This window comes from Impatiens glandulifera, chromosome 1 (assembly GCF_907164915.1).
Source record: "Impatiens glandulifera chromosome 1, dImpGla2.1, whole genome shotgun sequence".
In the NCBI taxonomy this organism is placed as follows: Eukaryota; Viridiplantae; Streptophyta; class Magnoliopsida; order Ericales; family Balsaminaceae; genus Impatiens; species Impatiens glandulifera.
Genome location: NC_061862.1, coordinates 83,220,993 through 83,243,095, shown reverse-complemented (window position 1 = coordinate 83,243,095; position 22,103 = coordinate 83,220,993). Strand labels below are relative to the sequence as shown.

At 31.4% G+C, this 22,103-nt stretch overlaps 1 protein-coding gene across 2 annotated transcripts; it reads left to right on the top strand.

Moving 5' to 3' along the window:
• The first annotated feature begins 337 nt into the window (after positions 1-337).
• On the top strand, positions 338-20,039 carry LOC124919123 (DNA-directed RNA polymerase III subunit 2). Of its 2 annotated transcripts, XR_007097556.1 has the most exons (39): positions 338-667; positions 3,467-3,700; positions 4,183-4,304; positions 4,550-4,642; positions 5,499-5,574; positions 5,637-5,730; positions 5,816-5,868; positions 6,678-6,742; positions 7,219-7,324; positions 7,405-7,515; positions 8,126-8,185; positions 8,901-8,939; positions 9,040-9,090; positions 9,195-9,293; positions 10,753-10,812; positions 10,893-10,985; positions 11,107-11,208; positions 11,284-11,394; positions 11,483-11,599; positions 12,554-12,670; positions 12,774-12,854; positions 13,737-13,841; positions 13,914-13,994; positions 14,081-14,212; positions 14,313-14,357; positions 14,580-14,657; positions 14,735-14,874; positions 14,966-15,056; positions 15,594-15,715; positions 15,795-15,930; positions 16,021-16,151; positions 16,443-16,568; positions 16,654-16,709; positions 17,809-17,879; positions 18,806-18,890; positions 19,026-19,129; positions 19,224-19,352; positions 19,539-19,645; positions 19,885-20,039. XR_007097556.1 is itself a non-coding variant. In XM_047459284.1 (38 exons), exons 2-38 carry the CDS (start codon positions 3,602-3,604, stop codon positions 19,590-19,592), a joined length of 3,435 nt encoding a protein of 1,144 aa, XP_047315240.1. In that variant the 5' UTR covers positions 338-667; positions 3,467-3,601; the 3' UTR covers positions 19,593-19,719. The 2 variants fall into 2 exon arrangements, 1 of the variants encoding a protein (XP_047315240.1); XM_047459284.1 differs by lacking the exon at positions 19,885-20,039 and having other exon boundaries at positions 19,539-19,719.
• The last annotated feature ends 2,064 nt before the right edge of the window (positions 20,040-22,103 follow it).

The window sequence follows — 22,103 nt, the reverse complement described above, 5'->3', positions numbered from 1 at the left end:
AGAGAGGCTAAAAGTTAGCGTATTATAAGGAAATAAATATAATATTATACGATAAAAATATATATTTCACAATATACCATATTTAATTAATAATATTATATATTAAGAATTTAAAATTTTGGGTCGAAAAATAGGACCTATGTAATTGCCTTGTTGCATCACCATATCTTGCCGAGCCTGCAGTAGATATAATAATTAATTTAGCCAAATTTTTTCCCTAAAATATTATATAAAATGAAAAAAAGTTTTGTATGAATACACAATTGGATTATTTGAAAAAAAACTAAACAAAATAGGCTGGATAAATTAATTAAAATTTCTTAAAAGGAAAAATGAATGCTATGAGAAAATCTCCCATGGATCTTTCTAGTAGCGATTTCAATTTGATCGTCTTCAAATCTTCGATCTTCGATCAGAAGTTCATGCCGTTCGTGTTCCCGATTTGCCGATGAAATCACAAAGTCCACGATTCTCCAGACTTTTGCCGTGGCTTCCGCCTTCTTACCCTATTTCTATTTCGTGTTTTCCCCTTTCACACCTTATTGTTTCATTCGACCACTCCTTCTGACCGATCAACACTCGACCCATAACCAAATACCTCCTTCTGCCTTAACTTGGCTCACTTGATTGAAAGCTTCTTCAAAGAACGAACCACCATTCGAGTGAGGTAATATATTATCTTCTCTGTTTTTTGGGTTTTTGTCTATCATTCCTGATATGTGTGTTTTAACCTCTTTGATGTGATCAGCTATGGTGTCTGCTAATACAGTGTTAATATATCCTAAACTTTCGTTCCTCTATTGCTTTTTTATTCTACTGATATGTAACTTGGGGAATACTAGTTGATTTTCTTTAGATGATCTTGACATAACAGTTATATTCAATTCCTTTTTGGATTCTGTAATCAGGATGTCTGCAATAGGTTACATTTGTAGAGGATAGGAGTTGTAGATTGGCTTGACTTACATGGACGGTGACAAAACATAGAACCCCCTAAAGGAAATTCAAACAGAACAAACTTTATTCTTAGGCATCCGTCTTTGTTTTTATTTTCAAATTTAGGAAGCTAACACGATCCCAGTTATGACCCCACTTCAACTTAGAGAGTTCTTCTTGTGAGCTCTTAGGCAAGACTCTTTCCACGTGACTTGAGCTACGCTAGTGAGTTGAGTTTAGGCATATGTCTTTGTGTAACGAATATTCTCACTATTTCTGGTATTGGTATCTTAAAGTATGGAAACTTTGCTTTGTATGAGCGGGTTTTGGCAATGCACCAGCTTATTAACATCATAAAAACATTCTTGAGGCATGTGACTGGTTTCATCAAAAGCACAAAATGTGGTTTTGATGTAAATAGAATGAGATTTGTTTAATCTGGTTAATTTTAGGGGGTAGATGATGATTGTCAGATAAGAATAGTGCCGTGAATATACAGTTTGCTCAGAAGCAGATACTTAAGAACTAACTCCTTATGATCAATTTTAACTTCATTTAATAAAATGCTTGAGACATTAAATGAATTTAAACAATGTGTATACCTTGGTTAAACCTGAATTTCTTTTGAAATTCCTGAAATGATAATTAAGTTGATGTTTTGCTAACAGGGCTTATGGATAAGTTAGCTTCTGTTTGTTCGGATGCAATTTGATTTTTATAGTGGCCATAACTTATTGATACATGGGTAGAATTTGAAAACCTTAATTTATCTCATTTTAACAATTGAACCAATTGGAATCACTGATTAGGAACTTCCTTTGGTGCAACACTAATTCATTTTGGTTGTCCCAGCATCACTCAGAAGAGTCAAGAGTGAAATCAGAAGGTGATCTCAACTTCAAGGACCTCTCTCTATTTGTGCTAATGGTTGTGGAGATTTCTCGAGGATAATCAACCTTGGTCCGCCACTATCACAACACAATATGAGACTTCACAACTTTGAATGGATGATTAAGACTTCTTAGGTTTAAGTTTAGGGTTTTGTAACAGATAAGAGTAGATTGAAGAAGAAGACGAGAAAGGAATGACCTAAGCCCTTAGATAGGAAGCATGAAGAACCTCCATTGCCGAGAAGAGTATATACTCTAATGAATATTCATTAATTGATTTCCTCTTTCAGCTAGGCCACGCCATTATAGGGTGCCACCTATTAGAACAACTAACAACCCCTAACAACTTGGGGGATTAATATTAACTAAGGCATCTTCACTATATAGAGCCCTAACTAATAACCTTAGCACTATTAACACGTTACAAAATGCCCCTCTCATATAGATCTTCTTTGGGTACGAGCGTTTGAGGACACATTGTTAAGACATGGTCTACCCTTTATCCTTGTCTCTTGTCCTTGGCGTGTTTAATGTCTTGAACGAAAAGGATGCCGGATGCCTATGTGGTGAACTTTTACAGTGGAACACTAGTATGGATAATAAGTTATTTCTTGTTTATTTCAATTAATTTATCATATTGGTAAAAAATATAAACTTGCTCTCATTTTAAAATTTTCCAAACTCTTTTCACGTTACACACATTCACACTTAACTGTATTCAGTGTTTGGAGCACAAAAATATTGAAAAAATATTTTAAAAATAATACGTTTAAACTGGTATATCTTACACAAAATTATATTATACTAAAATTTTGTGAAAAATAAATACTGTACTATTTTTATTTTTTTAGCTGTCAAAATTATTTTTGACAATTAAAATGCGTAATTCTTATAAAATACTCCATTTGAAAAAGAAATACTTTCAAAATGTTGATATATATGCTCTCATTTGTACACAAATTAATTAAAAAAACTGATACGTCAAAATAATTAAAAAAATTATTTTAATTTGAAAAATAAATTTACAACTAAAATATTCAAAAAATTAAGCCTAAAAATAAGACCACGAAACAAAAGATCCTCTGTGTAGCTAAAATTAAGGAAAAAATATTTTTGCCCATAAAACTTAAAATAATTATATTAATTATAAATTTAATATATATATATATATATTAAATTTATAATTAATAATTATTATAAAAGTATATGAAATTAAATATTAAAAAGAAAAGTTAGGAATTTAGAAAGGGATAAAAAATTAGATTTTAGGAAAAAAAAATTAATAATGTTAAAGAGATATATTAATATAAGTGTGACTTTTAAGTTTAAGAGATTATAAATTTATAATATATAATTAGATAATATTCTTGTAATTGTTAATATTATAATGTAAATGGTGCAATATTGGAGGAGTTGACTCTACGCAATAATATCAAATATAATTTTAATTGTGATATTTTTATATTTTTTAAAAATATTAAATCTCTTTTTTCATATTTTTCTATAATTGAAAACTTCAAACTAATTATGAAAAATTATCTGATGCCATAAGAAAAAGTATTTTTTTTAAAAGTTGAATGACTAATTTTAATCCAATATATTAACATTATATTTTTTTCTTTCCTTTTTTTACTAAACAGATAATTAGGGTTTTAGAACATAAAAGAAAAAAGAACTTCATGAGCTAGCTGTATACGGAAGAGAAGAGGGAAGTTCTTAGCAGTTACTACTGAGAGAGCTGAAATATTCATAGTACGTTTCTTCTGTGATACCGAATGGGTGCGGACTCTATGATGGATATGGATAAACAAGTATTGGCGGCTCCAATGAAATCGGTAGTGGACAAATTCCAACTTCTTCCTGAATTTCTAAAGGTACAGTCTTTCACTACTTTTTTGTTTTACTAGAACTTGAAGTGACTTACAGTCGTAATGGGTATGATATTTCAAGTAATGGGTATGATATTAGATTATGAGATTTTCTTATTTGTGAGAAAGCAATAAGCTGTCTTTGTTGGAGGTGATTACCATGGCGTCGTTTCTTAACATTTAGTTTACATTAGTTAATAAAAGGTGATACATTTTGGATTGTGAATTCTCTTGTGATCTACAGATTTTATCACCTTTTACATGCTTTTGTAATTGCCTGAAAATTGGAGAATGATTAAATGGGTTAGGATTCCTATTAATTTTCCCAGAGCGAGAGAATGAGAAGAAAATAGGAAGAGTAGGGAAAGAGAATTGATACTGTACATTATTCACTGTTTAATGAAGTCTATTGTGATTGTAAAATATTCCCCATGGCTTGATGAAATAAATGTGACAATGATTATGCATATGTTTGTTTGGATTTTCAGGGGAGAGGTTTGGTGAAGCAGCACTTGGACTCATATAACTACTTTGTCAAGATTGGAATAAAAAAGATCATTCGTGCAAATGAGAAGATTGTGTCAAAAGTAGATCCTAATGTCTGTCTTAGGTAAGATTAGTATATATTCTTATGACATGGATTTAAGTCAATTCTTCTTACTTGGCCTCATGGTTGAGATTTGATGCAATCTCATGGTCTCATATTCAAGACTTGGTAAAGAAGACGATTTAAGCATATACACACATTTGTAATTCGTTTTTAAGTGCAGATTTGTGATTCATCATAGACCTTAACAATTGAAAAAGTGTCCTTGTAATGTATCCTAACTTCTTATTGGTCCTTTCTCTGTATAGGTACAAAGATATCTGGATTGGTGAACCTATTTTAAACGTCGATGGAGTGACAACTAAGCTTAGTCCACAAAATTGTCGACTTTCTGATATGACGTAAGTTTACCTTATTAGGGAGTTTTGTCAAATTGATAAGGAATTGATCTAGCAGAAAAATGAGTAAAACACTAAAGATTTTAAATGAGTTTAAATAGGAAAACCAAGAGAAAGAGTTGGGAGCAAACCAATTGTCTAACTATATAGTTTTATTTGGATGCATATAAATTGTTAGATTACAAATATATACACATACTTCCTCTACAAATAAGGTAGTAAATGCAATCATATCTTATCAAATCAAAACCTAATTTCCTAATTTGTATCAAATCTTCATCAAATCAGTAATAATTGAAAGTAAGCTTAAAATACTTATTGGGTATGGAAGTTGCAAGGAACAAAGAAGAGATTGTTGCAAGGAACTATACCCTAAATCTACCGAAAGACAGTAGAATGTTGGGCTGCCAACCAATAGATACTCCCATGTATCCTAATAAAAAAACACTTCTGTGGATAAAGGCATACTAGAGGCTGGTTGGTGAGTTACTCTAACAGCCACACACTCAACTGATATTTGTTTTAGATTAAGCACAGTGAGTCTATTCACGCACAGTCCTATAGAAGAACGTATGGAGACTATATTCAGAAGTTCGAAATTCCTCAAGTTTACTCTTTGAAAAGGCATTTTCTTTGAGAAAAGTGATGATAGAAGAATGCAAATTTATATTGATGCTGACCTTATAATTTATGAGCTCACCTTATCATGATCTTGTTCAACAACCAAATCTCCATTTAAAATATTTTAAAAGTTACATTTTTCTGGCATCATAAAGTTATTTTTATTGATTTAGATAATCCAATACTATCATTTTATTTTGGCGAGATGTTTTGACAACTTATTCCTTTTTTAAATTAGGTACTCAGCTCCAATATATGCCAGTTTTGAGTACTCTAATGGAAGTTATGACCCATTTCCGTCTTCTGTAATGAAGGTGATCATGTTTATTATCTCTTCTCCTTTTCATGGACAAACAAATAACTATGTTTTTTTTAGCCTTTAACCAAGATCATAGGAAGAATGCCCATCATGTTGAGGAGTAGTTGCTGTGTATTATATGGAAAAGATGAAGCTGAACTTGCAAAACTAGGTTTGATGTGCTATATTTTATCTTCATAGACATTTCATAGCCATTCATCCTATGAATTTATAATATATCAATATTTTTGCTACAGGCGAATGTCCACTTGATCCCGGAGGATATTTCGTTATAAAGGGAACCGAGAAGGTTAATCATTCTATTTCATTTTTATCAAATATACACGACATGTAAATTCCAATATGCAGGGTTGGTTGATATAAGTTTTTGACTTTTTGTTCATATAGTTCATGAAATTAGATTTAATTCTTAATAATTATATATTTTGTAGGTGTGATATACCTTGAACTAGAATTATGTATACATTTTGAATCTAATTGATAAAACGATAGATCAAATTATAGAGAATTATAATAAAATGATGGGTGAAGAATTAATTGTGAAAGATAGAACCCTAATTGGTAGGGTGAATACAATAAAGAAGAACGAGAAACTCTAACAAGAATATTAAGCTAATTCATTTCATAACTACTCATAACAACTGATATCCATCCACCCAAGCAGCAGCCATTCACATTGTGCGGAAGTCGTTAATGATATGAAGTAATTATATATGAGAAGATATGACACAAATGAGGCTAGAATAGAGAGATGAAAGGAGACATGACTAGAGAATTTGTTAAAGAATATTTAATTCATGGAATGTTTAATGAATTCAGATTATCCACCAAACATCCATTCGCATTGTGAAGAATCATTTTTGACAAAACAAAACAGAGTGAAAGTGACATGCATTTCATATTTAGAAAATGTGTGAAAATAGCTCTGGGAGTGTAGATAGATTGCAAATAGGGACGCTTTTGGTTATTTGATTTGTTTAGATATTCTTGGCAGATTGTCTGTAATTGATCTATTGTGGTTTTATTGTATTTGATTCCATAAACATATAAAGGATATATTTATTCAAGACATACATTTTTCTCTCAATTCTCTCTCAGGTGCTTTTAATTCAAGAGCAATTGTCAAAGAACAGAATAATCATAGATACTGACAGAAAAGCATGGTAATGTATTATTTTTGTTTTTTCTCCTTCATTTCCTCTCTTTACTTGTTCTCGTCTAAGTTGTGTGACTTCCTTCTAGCTGGTTTATTTAGGGAGGTCATTTTGAAGCAAATGTGATGATTATCATTACAAGTTAATGAGTTTTGAAGGTTGTAACTATAGTTTTAATTTCAAAAATGCATCTTTTGCAATTTCTTATGAACTACATTTGTATTTGTCCTGATAGGACTTAAATAATATGACATTCACATTGATGCTTTACATGATGCAATCTCATTAATTAGAAGTTTATGAATTTGGAAGGTCCTGAATAAAGATTTTATTATTGTATCTTTGAATTCATATATATTTTAATTTTATTTTGAAAAGACATTTTTTGTGTTATCGGGACTTCGACTATAGTTTAATTCTACTATAGTTTTATGTTGATTTATCAAATGTATGCTTGTAAATTACTCTTTTCCTACTCGTTGCAGTATTCAAGCATCAGTTACATGCAACACTGAATTAACAAAAAGTAAAACAATTATAAAGATGGAGAACGAGAAGATATATTTAAATCTCAATCAATTCTCTACCAAGGTTTGTACAATACATCTTTTGCTTTTAGCCTTAATAAGTGTTCTGTATCAGTATTTGGATAACAATGTTCTTGCTTATAGGTCCCTATCATGGTGGTAATGAAAGCCATGGGTATGCTGAGTGATCAAGAAGTCATACAAATGATTGGTAGAGATCCTCGTTATGGTGCCCTACTTTTACCCTCCATTGAGGTGACACATCCATCCAAATTTAGATCCGTATTTTTAATTGCAAATTTGTGGGTGGAAATGCATATATATTTCTGATTTTCATGAATGTTTCTTAACTAGATTATTGCAGATACTTTACTCTGTACATCCATTTATTACTTCTATGATATGTTCAATTCCTTGTCTAATATTGTAATATTTTCCTTATAAAATTTATAAAGGAATGTCATGATAAACAATTATGATCTAATTCAATTGTTGATACTTTTTACTCTATTAAGTATAGGTCTCCAACTATTTGTTAATCTCTGTACATGACTCTAGATATTACTACACTATTTTGCAGCATTTTGAATATTATTTGGATGTGTGGAACCTTCCTTTGCATTATCCTAAATGTTTGCTCAAGACTCTAGATATTACTCCTCAAGTCTTAAGTTAGTTGACAACCCATATTCAATGTTCGTTATAGTATGTTGTTCTTGATTAAATGCTGTGTAGTCCCTTCTCCTACTATTGCCAGCACACCAATGCAAAAAAAGAATAAGAATAGATGAGAAACCTCAAGAAGGAAATGAGATCTAATGCTTGGCTTGCTAATGTCCTGATCTATTCACTGCTTAATTTTCAGGAATGTGCAAGCAATAATATATACACCCAACATCAAGCCTTGAATTTCCTTGAGAAGAAGGTGAGAATGGACAAGTTTGTTTGTACCACTTATTAATTCTCATATTGAATTGAAAATCTACTTATGATGTTGGCTATTAGCAATTTAGTAACAGGTGCTCCATGTGATGGTGCTGTATTTTTATAGCTTGGATACCATCTATCTAGGTCTTACTTTTCCTGTTCAATTGAACTCTTCACGTATAAGAATGAAATTGATACGGGAGATAGGACGTCCAACGGTTAACGTCTAGCGTGTATGAACATGCTGTAAGTTGTGGATTAGGACAAATAAAAGAAGACTGGTTAGAATTCTATGATGAAATTGATTAAAAGTTCTCATATGTCTCCGAAGGGATTTCTTCCCTATCTCATCTTAGTACAATAAAAGATAGAATTTTTTTTTTGTAAATGGTCCGGGTTTGAAGACCCGAAGTTCTTGTGCTCTCCCATTGAGCTATGAGTATCCACAAAAGGTACAGAAATATATACACTAATAAAAGCTTCTTTAAGATTCGATGGTCACCTTGAAGGAAACAATGGAAACACCAAGTAAACACCTCTAACAAATAAATAGGGTGACTAGTAGACATGCTAGAGATGGCTAGTAACATGCCAGATATGTCAAATATCTTCAAAATATACTTGCTATCCAGCTTATTTCTTTACACAACTTCTCTTATTTTAAGTACAATGGGACCTATGCTCATTAATTTCAATGTTATCTTTATTTTTAGGTTCCTCGAAAAGGATTATCTTCTGACAGCTCTGTAAAGGTTTGATGTTCAGCTGTTAGTCTTGTTTAAGTTTGCTTTGTTAATTTTACATTGTTTACATTTTTCTATGTTTGTCTTATTAGCTTTGTTTCATTATCAGGAAGGCAAAGCACTTAGATTACTGCGAGATCTATTTCTTGCCCATGTCCCTGTACGTTAAGTTCCATTTAGAATCTTAAAGTAGCGTTTCATGCTGTCTATTTTATGTAAGGTTCCATTGACAAACAAATCTGTTTCTTATATATTACCCCTTAGGTGCATGGAGATGATTTTCGTGCAAAGTGCATATATGTCGCAGTAATGTTGCGACGCATGATGGATGCAATTTTGAATGAGGATGCAATGGATGACAAGGTAATTTATTTTTTACACTGCAGATTTTCTTCTTTTATCACATGCAATGTAACTAGCCACTCTAGATTTATGACCAAACAAAAATACTTGGAAGGACTCACTTCTTATTTTGATGTATTACCTAAAGTGAGGCTGGATAATTTAAAGCTTAACCAAACATAGAAAATTTGGAATGATTGTGTAGAAAATTGAGCTCTTAAGAGTGAAGATTGAGAGTAAAGAGTGATAATATTATTTAGATATTATTTGTAGTTTACATGAGAAATGTGATATATAAATGACATTGAGTATAATAAAAGTAAGGACTGACAACAAACAATGTGTATATTTAGGAACATGTATTGTGCAAGTAAATTGCACCAATTCCAAGAAAGATGGAGAGATAATTCTACATATTGTTTCAAACACTAAGCATCTATATTATATCTAAATCTGTTATTATTCTTTCTGTTCTTGTTTGATATTCAATTTGAATAGCTAAAACTCCAATAATTTATTAAATTTATATGCATGTTTATGAGGTTGGAACATCAATTTCTCAACATATTGAATTAGTTTCTAGATAATGAATAATGGGTTGTTCGTATTTTTGTGTGGAATGTTATTGGTGTAAGTGGATTGGTTTTTGGGCTAGTTTTAAAAATCTTCACCTGTAAGTTGTTGATCAGGTCAAATGCATGTTCATTTTTGTGGTTGATTATAATAACTGAAATTAAACTAACATTTTATACTATTAAAAAAGTAATAAATACTTATGAAATTGCAAATATGGTAACAATAAATTCACTATGTTTCGATCGAAGGAAAGGAATCATAGGTGGGTCTAGTGGGGTTGGGTGATGTAGGATGGAAGATTGCAGTGCGATAGGAGTGTCAAAGCGGATACCGAGATTGTCATTTTACCTTATTTTCCTTTTTCTTTTATTCTTGATTTTGATGATTTGTTTGTATTGTATGAAGTCGTAATTCATTACACCAAACTTGTAAGAAAAACTAGCACTTCACAAGGTATGAAATAACACGTCACAACACACAAAACTTTATGTGTAAAGTCATTTTTTGTTATTTTTATTTTGGGAAAAATGTCGCACATTTATATTTTAGGTGAGAGGTTTCCTCAAATACCCCTAAACCAATCAACATCAATAAGTACATTTAAACCCAATTTGATAATTTAGTGACATGAAACATTGAAGTAGGTTCTAATTACATAAAACTAGCATTGAAGTAGTTCTATTTGCCTCTTTACGTTTACATTTAATTTGGCAATTATAGTTGTTTTTATTTTTGAACATGTCTTGTTATTATAATTTTTGTCAATTTATTTTATCCTTGTGTGGGCATGTCTTTTTTTGGGAGACTGGTGCTAGTTTTGGGCTTTGAAAACCATTTATCTGAGTGAAGTATTACTTTTGCTTGAAAGTAATGATGATATGTGTTTGCATTATTCTTTTTGTAGGACTATGTAGGGAATAAACGGTTAGAATTGTCGGGACAATTATTATCCCTACTATTTGAGGTAAACTTTTGTACCAAGGTTCTGTCAAGCTAGTCTTACTGTTTCCCCTGATAGTATTCCTGATTTTTATTGCTGTACAGGACTTATTCAAGACAATGAACGAGGAAACAATTAAGCATGTGGATATCATCCTAGGAAAGGCCAGCCGGTCTAGCAGGTTTGATATTTCTCAAGTAAGTAAATGATGCCGAACATTATGAGCTGTCAAGCAAATTGTGGTTTTTTTCTCTTCTTTTTATTGCGAATTGTAAGAAAAGAAGTTCGATCAAACTGTTATCATTTTTCTTCTTCTAGCACATTGTAACAGATAGCATTACAAATGGGCTTGAAAGGACTCTTTCCACTGGTAATTTTGATGTCAAAAGGTTCAGGATGCACAGGAAAGGAATGACACAGGTCTTCACTAGCTTGTTTTTTTAATCTTTCCTTTGATTTATTATAGTCACAATTAACATAAGCTTTCTTCATTAGGTTGTTGCAAGACTATCTTTTATAGGGACGGTAGGTCACATGACAAAAGTCTCACCACAATTTGAGAAATCAAGAAAAGTTAGTGGACCTAGAGCATTGCAACCGAGTCAGGTGTGCTTTAGTATTGTTCTTTCTTAGTTGTTTATGCCACATAGTAATATTATGTCTTGTAATATTGTGTATATTTGTTTTGGAGTAGTGGGGTATGCTTTGCCCTTGTGATACCCCTGAAGGTGAAGCTTGTGGATTAGTGAAAAATCTTGCGTTGATGACCCATGTTACAACTGATGACGAGGAAGGCCCTATAGCATCATTGGTATTTACTTCTGGCTCTAGAGTATCCGTTTCTTTATATTTAAGATGCATGTAACTTGTACACAAGAAAGGGTTCATATCATCTATATTAACAATATCACAACAACTATATCTTTTTTAAAAATACATCTAATTTAGTGATTCTAAGCAACTTATAACTAATATTTGTTTATTTAATAAATTTATGTGAAAACTACCTCTTTACGGCTTCAAGGGAACAATTATTGTTTCTTAGTAATCTTAATTTATTCTGATATTGTGAATGTCAAATACTTTATGAGGACTTAGTATTTGATTATACGCAGTATAAATTACTAATAGTGCCTCATAAGTTGACAGAGTGTATGGAAGTAATGTAGAGATTAATTTATGAATATATATGCAATCTAGTTACTGTTAATTAAGGAGGAAACTCCTTAATTATCCTGTTCATTGTCTCAATGATTGGTAAATCACATGCCAGTCAGTATGTGGGGTCATGGCAGCGGGGTTGTGCTAGCCTCCCCCAGAGAATAATCCCGTCTCAAAATAAAATAAAATCACATAACAGTCTAACAATAAATCTTCATTTCTAGCTCATTGCTACTTTTCCCATTCTTTTCTCACTCCAACACAAGACCCTTTATAGGGGTGAACAAAGGGGATAATCCACCATATTTAGTATCGGTTGAGTTCTAACCTAATCCATCTAAATCCAATCCATAGTTTTAAACAGATTGGATTACAATCCATTTAACCCATAGTTTTAGATCACCCCTAATGTTTGTGTATATCATAATTCATAGTAAAAAATAGCGTTTAAAAGGAAAGTCATAAAAAATAGAAAGACCATCCTAACACCTCAATAAGCTGGAATGGAACAGACAGTCTTGAGTTCAATTTTCCATTACCCTTTCCATATAATTTTCGTAATCTCCCATATTAAACTAATATCTTCGACATGTTCTCACATCAGTGCTATTATTTGGGAGTTGAAGACATTAAAAGGCTCTCTAGTGAAGAACTGCATGCACAAAACTCCTTTATAGTTGTATTAAATGGGCTTATTCTTGGCAAGCATAACAGGCCACAGGTACAATGCTCTATTAGATAACTTTTATGCTTCCTTTTGTTCTTTTTTCATTAAATTTAATTTTTCTTCACCTTAAAACTTTGTCCAATTTATTTTGTGATAGATCTTTGCCAAGGTATTGAGAGGGCTGAGAAGAGCTGGTAAACTTGGGGAGTTTGTTAGTGTATTTGTTAATGAGAAACAAGTAAGATTTAATGTCTTTTACCGTCCTCATTTTTTTAACTCCAAGTTGCATTTCTTATTGACTCTTATAAGTGATTTATTAAATAGTTAAGTAACTTAACATATTATAAGATTCTTATATTATCATATTAATATGTGAAGAATAGGATAATGGGAGATTTTGAGAGATACTTATATGTATATCTTTGATAAGGTAAACACCCATATAAATACATGAAAAAATAAAAACAATATTGATAAAAGTGTAATTAGTTAACTTGTGAGACTTGCCAAAGATTGGGTAACACGGTAAGGTAGCTCAAGTGGCAAGAGACCAAAAGTCACGGGTTCAATTTCCACTTAGAACGCATTACGTTGAAATGGAGGTCTTGGTTTGTGGGGGTTATGCTAGCTTCCTATATTGGGAAAAAAAGGGTTTTAGATACCTAATTTTATTTGATTATGGTATTGTACAATTTCTCTCTGGTTTTTATATAAGTAATGTTAGATGCAACTTTAATTTAGTATTAGGATTTAATTTATTTGGTAATCTGGCTGCTATTGTTTTCTTTTAGGCGTATGAGTGCTAGATATTCTTCTTTCCTTAGATTCATTTAATTACAATATATATTACTATTGTATTTTTTTTTACCAATGATAGGACGATTAAATCATTTTATTATATCAGACCCCGTATTTTATTGTTGTATACATTACTGCTATGTTTCTTAGATTAAGAGGTTTGATGATTTTTGGTGTCTATATATTGCAATCCCATTAGTGAAATGATGCCAAAAGAATCCACTCTTGTATTTTTAGTCATTAGATGTTTTGTAGATTTTGTTTGAGATATAGTTTGTTACTTACCTTGAGAAATACATAGTAAAGGTCAATTGCTTTGCAGTGTTGTGTTTACTTGGCTTCGGATGGAGGTCGTGTATGTCGTCCACTTGTGATTGCTGACAAGGGTATATCGAGAATTAAGGAACACCATATGAAGGAGTTAATAGTAGGTGTCTTACATGTAATTAGTTGATTTTGATAACAAGCTTTCATGATTGAATGTTTTTCCTTGCTGAAGGATGGAGTTCGTACTTTTGATGATTTTCTATGCGATGGTTTGATAGAGTATCTTGATGTCAATGAGGAGAACAATTCACTGGTTTGTTTATTCCATTAACTTTTTAACTAGCTGTCTTTTGACCTATAGCAGATACTCCAATTATATTGCACTATTATATTTGTCAGATTGCTTTATATGAAGGTGAAGCTACAACAGAAACAACACATATTGAAATAGAGCCTTTCACCATTTTAGGTGTTTGTGCTGGTCTAATTCCGTTTCCTCATCATAATCAGTCACCAAGGAATACATATCAGGTTATTCTTTTCCCCCTCACCCTATATCTAGTTAGGCCATTGCTTTAATAGGATTCCATTTTTACATGTATCAATGCCTTTATTAATACATCTTTGACAGTGTGCTATGGGGAAGCAAGCTATGGGCAACATAGCATATAATCAGGCAAGTATTTTGATTATTTAGTTGGAATATGTTCACTCCTGTTATGAAGTTATTTTGGTTATTAAATATCTTCAAGCTGGCCATTTTAGATACATTGTTAGAAAATTTAATTAATTGTTGGGGGAGAAATGCTGTGTTTGCTGTTTGCTGTTCACTGTTTTCCACACCTTGTACTTTTCTCCCTCCCATTGATGCACTTACATGATTTTACTTGCTTTGCAGTTATGTCGGATGGATACATTAATATACCTTTTAGTCTATCCTCAGAGGCCTTTGCTGACTACAAAAACAATTGAACTTGTAAGTATGCTGAATTACTGCATTATTGTAACATTTATGATTCTATCATGGGATGAATTATGATAGTTTTTTTGTAGGTTGGATATGATAAACTTGGAGCTGGGCAGAATGCAACTGTTGCGGTAATGAGTTACAGTGGCTATGACATTGAGGATGCAATAGTTATGAATAAATCATCTTTGGATCGTGGTTTTGGCCGTTGCATTGTTATGAAAAAGTCGTCACTCATATCCTAGTCTTTATTGTTCAGCTAGAAATTATTTAGTTATGATATTTTTTGATAATTATTTGAGGTTATGCTTGCACAGGTATTCTGCTCTATGCCAAAAATATGAGAATAACTCACAAGACAGAATAATTAGACCCCAAAGAGAGGGACATGATGCTGATAAAATGACGGTAATGAAGTCTTGCCACCGTTGTAATTTATATCTGTATATTTGAATTTGTAGGTATATCAACATCAACATGTTGATGGGACCATTGTAGGTAGTTTGTCCCATGAAGTTTGTAGGTTAAAAGTATAGTACACATTTGAAATATATATATATATACAACTATTGTGCATAAACACAATGGTTCTAATTAATAGTTGGTGGAACATCATTTAGATTTTCTCTTTGTGTGGTATCCGTAGTTAGACAAGCATCAGTTGTCTTGCATTAAATTAGAGCTTACATCTTTCTATTGTGTTATTTTTGTTTGTAAATCAAGTAATGGTTGCTTGTTTTAATTCTGTGAGTACTGAAATAGAATTACTTGTCTTAGTATGAAATGATGTTCTTCCACATTATAAAATAAGTTTATTTTCCCATCTCCTACTGTTGCTTATCCTAAAACAAGATCAAGTTATTGTGTTTTTTTACACTTTTCTCCGTTTTATTGGTAACAGAATCACATTTGTTCTTATACTTGGAATTCCTTGATTTTGTGTAGATACTTGATGATGACGGACTTGCTGCTCCTGGAGAAATAATTAGGCCAGGTGACATCTACATCAATAAACAGACCCCTCTTGTTACAATGGGGCCACCTGTAACATCTTCATTGGATGACAGGTATGTTTTAATCCATATATTTTAACAATGAAGCTTCCATCCTCATAATAAGATTGCTTAATTCTGTTTCACCATACAGAGGATATAAACGCAGCATACAAACTTACAAAGGTCCAGCAGGAGAAACTCCAGTGGTTGACCGGGTTTCTTTATGTTCAGATAGGAACAATAATATGTCTTTGAAATTTATGGTCCGGCACACTCGTAGGCCAGAGGTAGAAAAGTTCAATTTTTCGCATTAAATGATTTGGAAAGTTACAATCCTCATCATTCATTTCCTTTTTCTAATCATTGTCATTCTGTAGCTTGGTGATAAATTTAGTAGCAGACATGGGCAGAAAGGAGTTTGTGGTATTATCGTTCAGCAGGAAGATTTTCCTTTCTCTGAACGTGGCATTTGTCCTGACTTGATTATGAATCCTCATGGATTTCCCAGGTATATAACATTTTATTCCTACCACTTTGTCGTAACTTGAATCAGAGATATATTAGACCTTGAAGCAAATCTTGCAAAATTATGGCGACATATTGTGGCTCTATCAACAGGAGAAAATTGATCTTTCCTTCTTTTCTTCCCCTAAAGAAAACCAAAAACAAAAAGAAAAAAGATTATCCCTTCCCTCTAGACCAACAATTTACGTTCCTTATCAAGTGATTCATATTGCCAATTTTATCATATGAACAATGATTAGGAATGACTATGATAATGGTCTCTTTCTTTTGTCAGCCGAATGACAGTTGGGAAGATGATAGAGCTCCTTGGGAGTAAAGCTGGAGTTTCCTGTGGTAGATTTCATTATGGAAGTGCATTTGGGGAACCAAGTGGTCATGCTGACACAGTTGAGGCCATTAGGTGACGGTGATACTTACATATATTGATTGGTGTTGAACTTTCTTACATATATTGTTATTTGAATATTTGTTTCACTTATTGACAGTGAAACACTGGTGAAGCATGGGTTCAACTACAATGGCAAAGACTTTATCTACTCAGGTTTTCTACTCTCTATATACATATATGTTTCCTTCATTAGTTTACATAGCTACCTACTTCAATATTTCACTTCTCTTGGTGTTGTGGAGCATGTTATATTATGTCATTGTTGATTTTGATACAAGACGTCACTTGTTGTCTAGATGTTAAAGGTGTTCTAATACACCATGTTTTCGTGAATGCCCCCTTAGCCAAGATGGGTCTTTAGAAACACTTTTTGTTTTTGGATCTCAATCACCACATGAGAAACCGCCAAGAAATTTACATAGCTACCTACTTCAATATTCCACTTCTCTTTGTGTTGTAGAGCATGTTATATTATGTCATTGTTGATTTTGATGCAAGACGTCACTTGTTGTCTAGATGTTAAAGGTGTTCTAATACACCAAGTTTTCGTGAATGCCCCTTTAGCCAAGATGGGTCTTTAGAAACACTTTTGTTTTTGGATCTCAATCACCACATGAGAAACCGCCAAGAAATTTATGATGTCGGACTAAGTTCTGTTTCCAAATGTGATCTTAGCTGGATTCACATCCAACATGCAAATGAGATAATATGGCCTTTATATGTGCCTCTTATCCCTTTTAATGCATTTCACTCATGTTATGAAGATTTTGTTGAAGACCTAGTGAGAAAGGGGAGAGATACAGACAATCAACTAATCCATTTATATCATACCTCTAATTACTATTCTCTTACTCTATATAGCAGTTGCCAAGTCACAGCAATTAGAATGGTTAGCTGGACTTTTGTTGTTATTTAGTTATAACAATTATAGTTACAACTGCAATTACTGTGATTCTATTTGCTGCTTGCTGTGTGCACCGTAATTATTACTCAGTGAGAATGGGTAACATTACTTAGATAATATAATATATTTGTCATATGATATCATGAATGCCGTATTTTTAGCATACCTAATGTATTGTTTTGTAACATCTCCACTTTGTTAAATCACTTTTCATTTTTGACTTGTTCATTCAACTTTGCATTTAACTGTAGAAATCACATTTAGTAAAATAAAAGTTTACTGGTTATCTATCACTGTTTCTGTTCTTTTATCTACTCTGTATCATTCTGATCCTCTGCAATTTTCCAGGTCTAACGGGTTTTCCACTTCAAGCATATATATTCATGGGTCCAATTTATTACCAAAAGTTGAAACACATGGTGAGGCTTATGTTTAAAACTACTTTTGTAACCTTTTTCATTATTCCATCTTATAAGAGAAAGACGAAAGATCTATCTTTAGGCAGTAATCCACATCAAATTCGGCTATGTTTTCTTCCATTAACTTGGACATTGTGATTTGAACTACTTTTGTAACCTTTTTCATTATTCTATCTTATAAGAGAAAGACGAAAGATCTATCTTTAGGCAGTAATCCACTTAGAATATGGCAGTGTTTTCCATAATCCAACTTATTTAAATTAAGCTCCTTGGATAATTACTAAGATCACTAATTATTTGGATTAATCTCAAATTAAGATAAGAAGACCTCACTTGTTCCGTATCCTATAAATGAATTCATTCAATAATATAGTAAGAGCGTACAAACGAACCCCTTGTAAATTAATCAATGTTACTACAACGGTAAATTTGTCTTTAAGTGCTTTTTCGACATTAGTTCCACATTTTGTCAATCAAGTTAGTTATCAAGTCAGATATTCTCATTTGGTTTTGTTTCAGCCTTTTTTCCTAGACACTTAACTAACTTGGCACATAAAATACAGTATTCATCATTCACACTTAATTTTCAGTTTTATCAAATACTCACTTGCTAGGTGTTATTTTTACGACTTATCTAATTCAGTCTAAAATTATGTTGATTCCACGGTTTTAGCTTATGTGATTGTAGTGTTGTCTCCTCAAACATTGAATTCCATTTTTCTTTTCATGGCTTTGATCATGACTGATTTTCTTGCATATATGTTTTTCTGATCCGTCATGACTTTTTCGGACTTCCCATTTATTCTTTTCTCTAGAACCTCATGGCAACTCTTTTGTTCATTTATAATTTGCCTCAATATTCTTGTTTTGAAAAGAATTTTTTATGTTAATATCCATGATATTATATTTCTGGATATTGTTGTTAGGTCCTGGACAAAATGCATGCCCGAGGTTCTGGACCTCGTGTGATGATCACTAGGCAACCTACTGAAGGAAGAAGTCGAAATGGAGGTTGTCAACTTTTTTTAATTCATCGTCATCCTATTTTTTTATTACTTCTGCCTACTTAGAGACTAACAACCTACTATTAGAGTCATCCTTTATTGTCTTATACTGTACTCTTCATACCTTTATTATTTCCTTCAGGACTAAGGGTGGGAGAAATGGAACGTGATTGCTTGATTGCTTATGGAACTAGCATGTTGTTATACGAACGCTTGATGCTCTCTAGCGATCCATTCGAAGTTCAGGTTTGTTAATCAACCAACATATAGACAATGTTTTTTCTTTACTGTTGGGAAAAACAACCAATGCTCGTATTCGGTTGAATTCATTTTTATGCAGGTTTGTCAGAAGTGCGGTTTGCTTGGATACTACAATTATAAACTCAAAATAAATGTTTGTTCAACATGTAAGACTGGAGAAAACGTTTGTTCTATGAAACTTCCATATGCATGCAAGCTTTTATTCCAGGTATTTATTAAAATATTATCTTTATTCTGCATTTTATTAAAACTTGTTAGAGCTTGTTTGATGTAAAAAGTGTGTTGTTTGGGTAAAATGACCAAAACATCCTTATTATTTTATATTTTAAAATGACAATTTAGGTGATAATTGGATAATCCTTCTCTTTACATGTTTTCCATTTTTCTTGTTCAGGAACTTCAATCGATGAACATTGTTCCCCGTTTGAAGCTTAAGGAGGCGTCTTGATTTTTTTTCTTTTATAACACCCCCTTCAGATGTGCATATTTTTTTTATTATAGGTATGTAAATTCAATTATCCATGCTATAAGCTTATTATATTCTCTCCTTTAGTGACTTTTATTTATTTCTTTCAGACATTATATTCTATTCTTTATAAGAAATTGAATTATCCATACCATATTATTCCTTTTACCTTTCTTTACAAACAATCTTAGACTCTTGAAATTTCTGCATTTTGAGCTTTTCAGCAACTGTTATCACTCTTACTATATATCTGTCTAATACTTTTTGTTTGTAGATCTATGTTATTGCTGCTAATGAAACATCTGAAGAAAACATTATCCTTGATACCCCAATAAAGTTCTACTAGAAGACAATGACAAAATGGATGCTGCAGATGTTTTTTAGAAGAAACAAATATGACTTCAGTTTTATAATTTGATTTGTTTTCTTGTTGACATATGACAATTTTTATCTCTTGGTTGGCTAGGCTTAGATAGGTTGAATTGAAAATGGAATTGAATTTAAAAATGTTCTACTAAATGTTTTGGTAAAATTATAAATGGGAAGAATATTAGATTATCTCTAAGATTTTGGTTATTTCTTAAATTTATTCAACATTTAAAAATCTGTTGTCAAATTTATCCAATTGGATTAATATAATATAAATTTGTCAAATAAGGTTAATATAAAATTTATGAATTCAATTAAATTTTGTTCAATATTAAAATGGAATGCTGTAAGATTAATTTAATTTTATAAAAATTTTAAATTTCTGTATTAAACATTCCAATTTTTCTTAAAAAATATATCTTTATTTAAAATAACATATTAAAAATATTGTATTTAAATTATATATTAAATAAATTTAAATAGATTTAACTAATTATTTAAAAGATTAAATTAATTTAAAATAAATATAGCTATTGTGAAAATATTATATTTTAAATTTGTTAATTAATTGAATTTTGTTCTAGCTAGTGTGAATTTTATCCTCAAAAGATGATTTTGGTTCAAAAGAGTAATCACCTAATTTAGATGGATTTTTAATTTTAAAAGAGTAATGTCAAAAAAAATATTATCCCTATCTTTATTATTTTTAATCCTTTTTGATAAATTTACAAGAGCATGTATATCAATAACAAATTTGTAAGTAATGAATAAATGGCCATAATCTTTATTATAAATTAATTTTTGAGAAGCTATAATTGCTACGGATTGAATAATATCTTATAGGTATGAAAATTATTATTATTTTTTATAAAAAAGTATTCAAGACTTACACATATTTATATTATAAAGTAATAAATTTTAAAGAATAAATAAAAGAAGCTAAATGTATTATTTATATTTATTTTCTCACATAAAAATTATTTAGATTTACTCTATAAATTATAATTATTTTATAAAGTAATAAATTTTAAAAAAATTAAAAGAGAAGATAAATGTATTCTTTATATTTGCCTAGTAGATTCAACAAGGGCGGATTGAAACTGTACTTGTTGAGCTTCTAGACACTATTTCTAACATTGTTGTGTAGTTTGAATCAAAACTATTATGAAAAAATATTAATTAAAGTGAAAGATTTCTTCAAACAATGTGAATTTTAAGGTTTATAAAAGTCCAAACATTTAGGTATGAAACCCAACCAAATATGTTGTATATTTGTCCTAAATAAAAACAAATCAAAAGATGTAACCAGCATTAAAAGACAAAACAGACTCATCAAAAACAAAGAAATCTTAAACATCTCAATAGTGAGGAGCACAAGAACACTCTCCATTCAAGATCTTAATGTTGAATTTTATCTTATACTATAAATTTCAGCATTATTACCGGGGTACCGGGCTCAATGAATAAGTTAAAAAAAACAAGAACAGAAATCTCACGAATCCAATTTGTACCGTGAAGGAAAACGATGTTCTGGCAGTAAGACGAACTGACCAGAACCTCCAACATCCTGTGGATCTCCAGGAGAGTCCTCGTCTTTTTCGGACATATCCAGGAAGGAAAACGATGCTCGGACAGTAAGAAACTTGTATAAGGTGATTATTTTATACTTACTTCAAATCCAACCAAACGCCAAATTCTAAATCATTATGGCCATAGTATATACTATCCTACAATTTAGTAACAGGTACTAAATATAGACTAGGTTGTAGAAATGGAAGTTATTCTACATGAACATAACCAACCTGGACTAGTTATTCCTAACTGAACACTATTTAGATTATTATATGTTGAATCAGTGTGAATTTTAATAAACATAACAGATTTTTTTTCTTTCAAATTATAACCTAGATCATAAAATGTGAAAACAAATAGACTAAATGTTATCATTGAATAGCACAAGCTAGGTTGTTGATATCGCAAGTTTGACTCGTAAACTCTTATTCAAGTTTGTAAGTCAACTCCTAGAAACCGAACCACAAGTTATTGAAACTAAATCAATAACAAAATCATTGGGAAATCGCGCAAGTTAACCCGCCAAACTCAATAAAATCAACTCTTACTCGA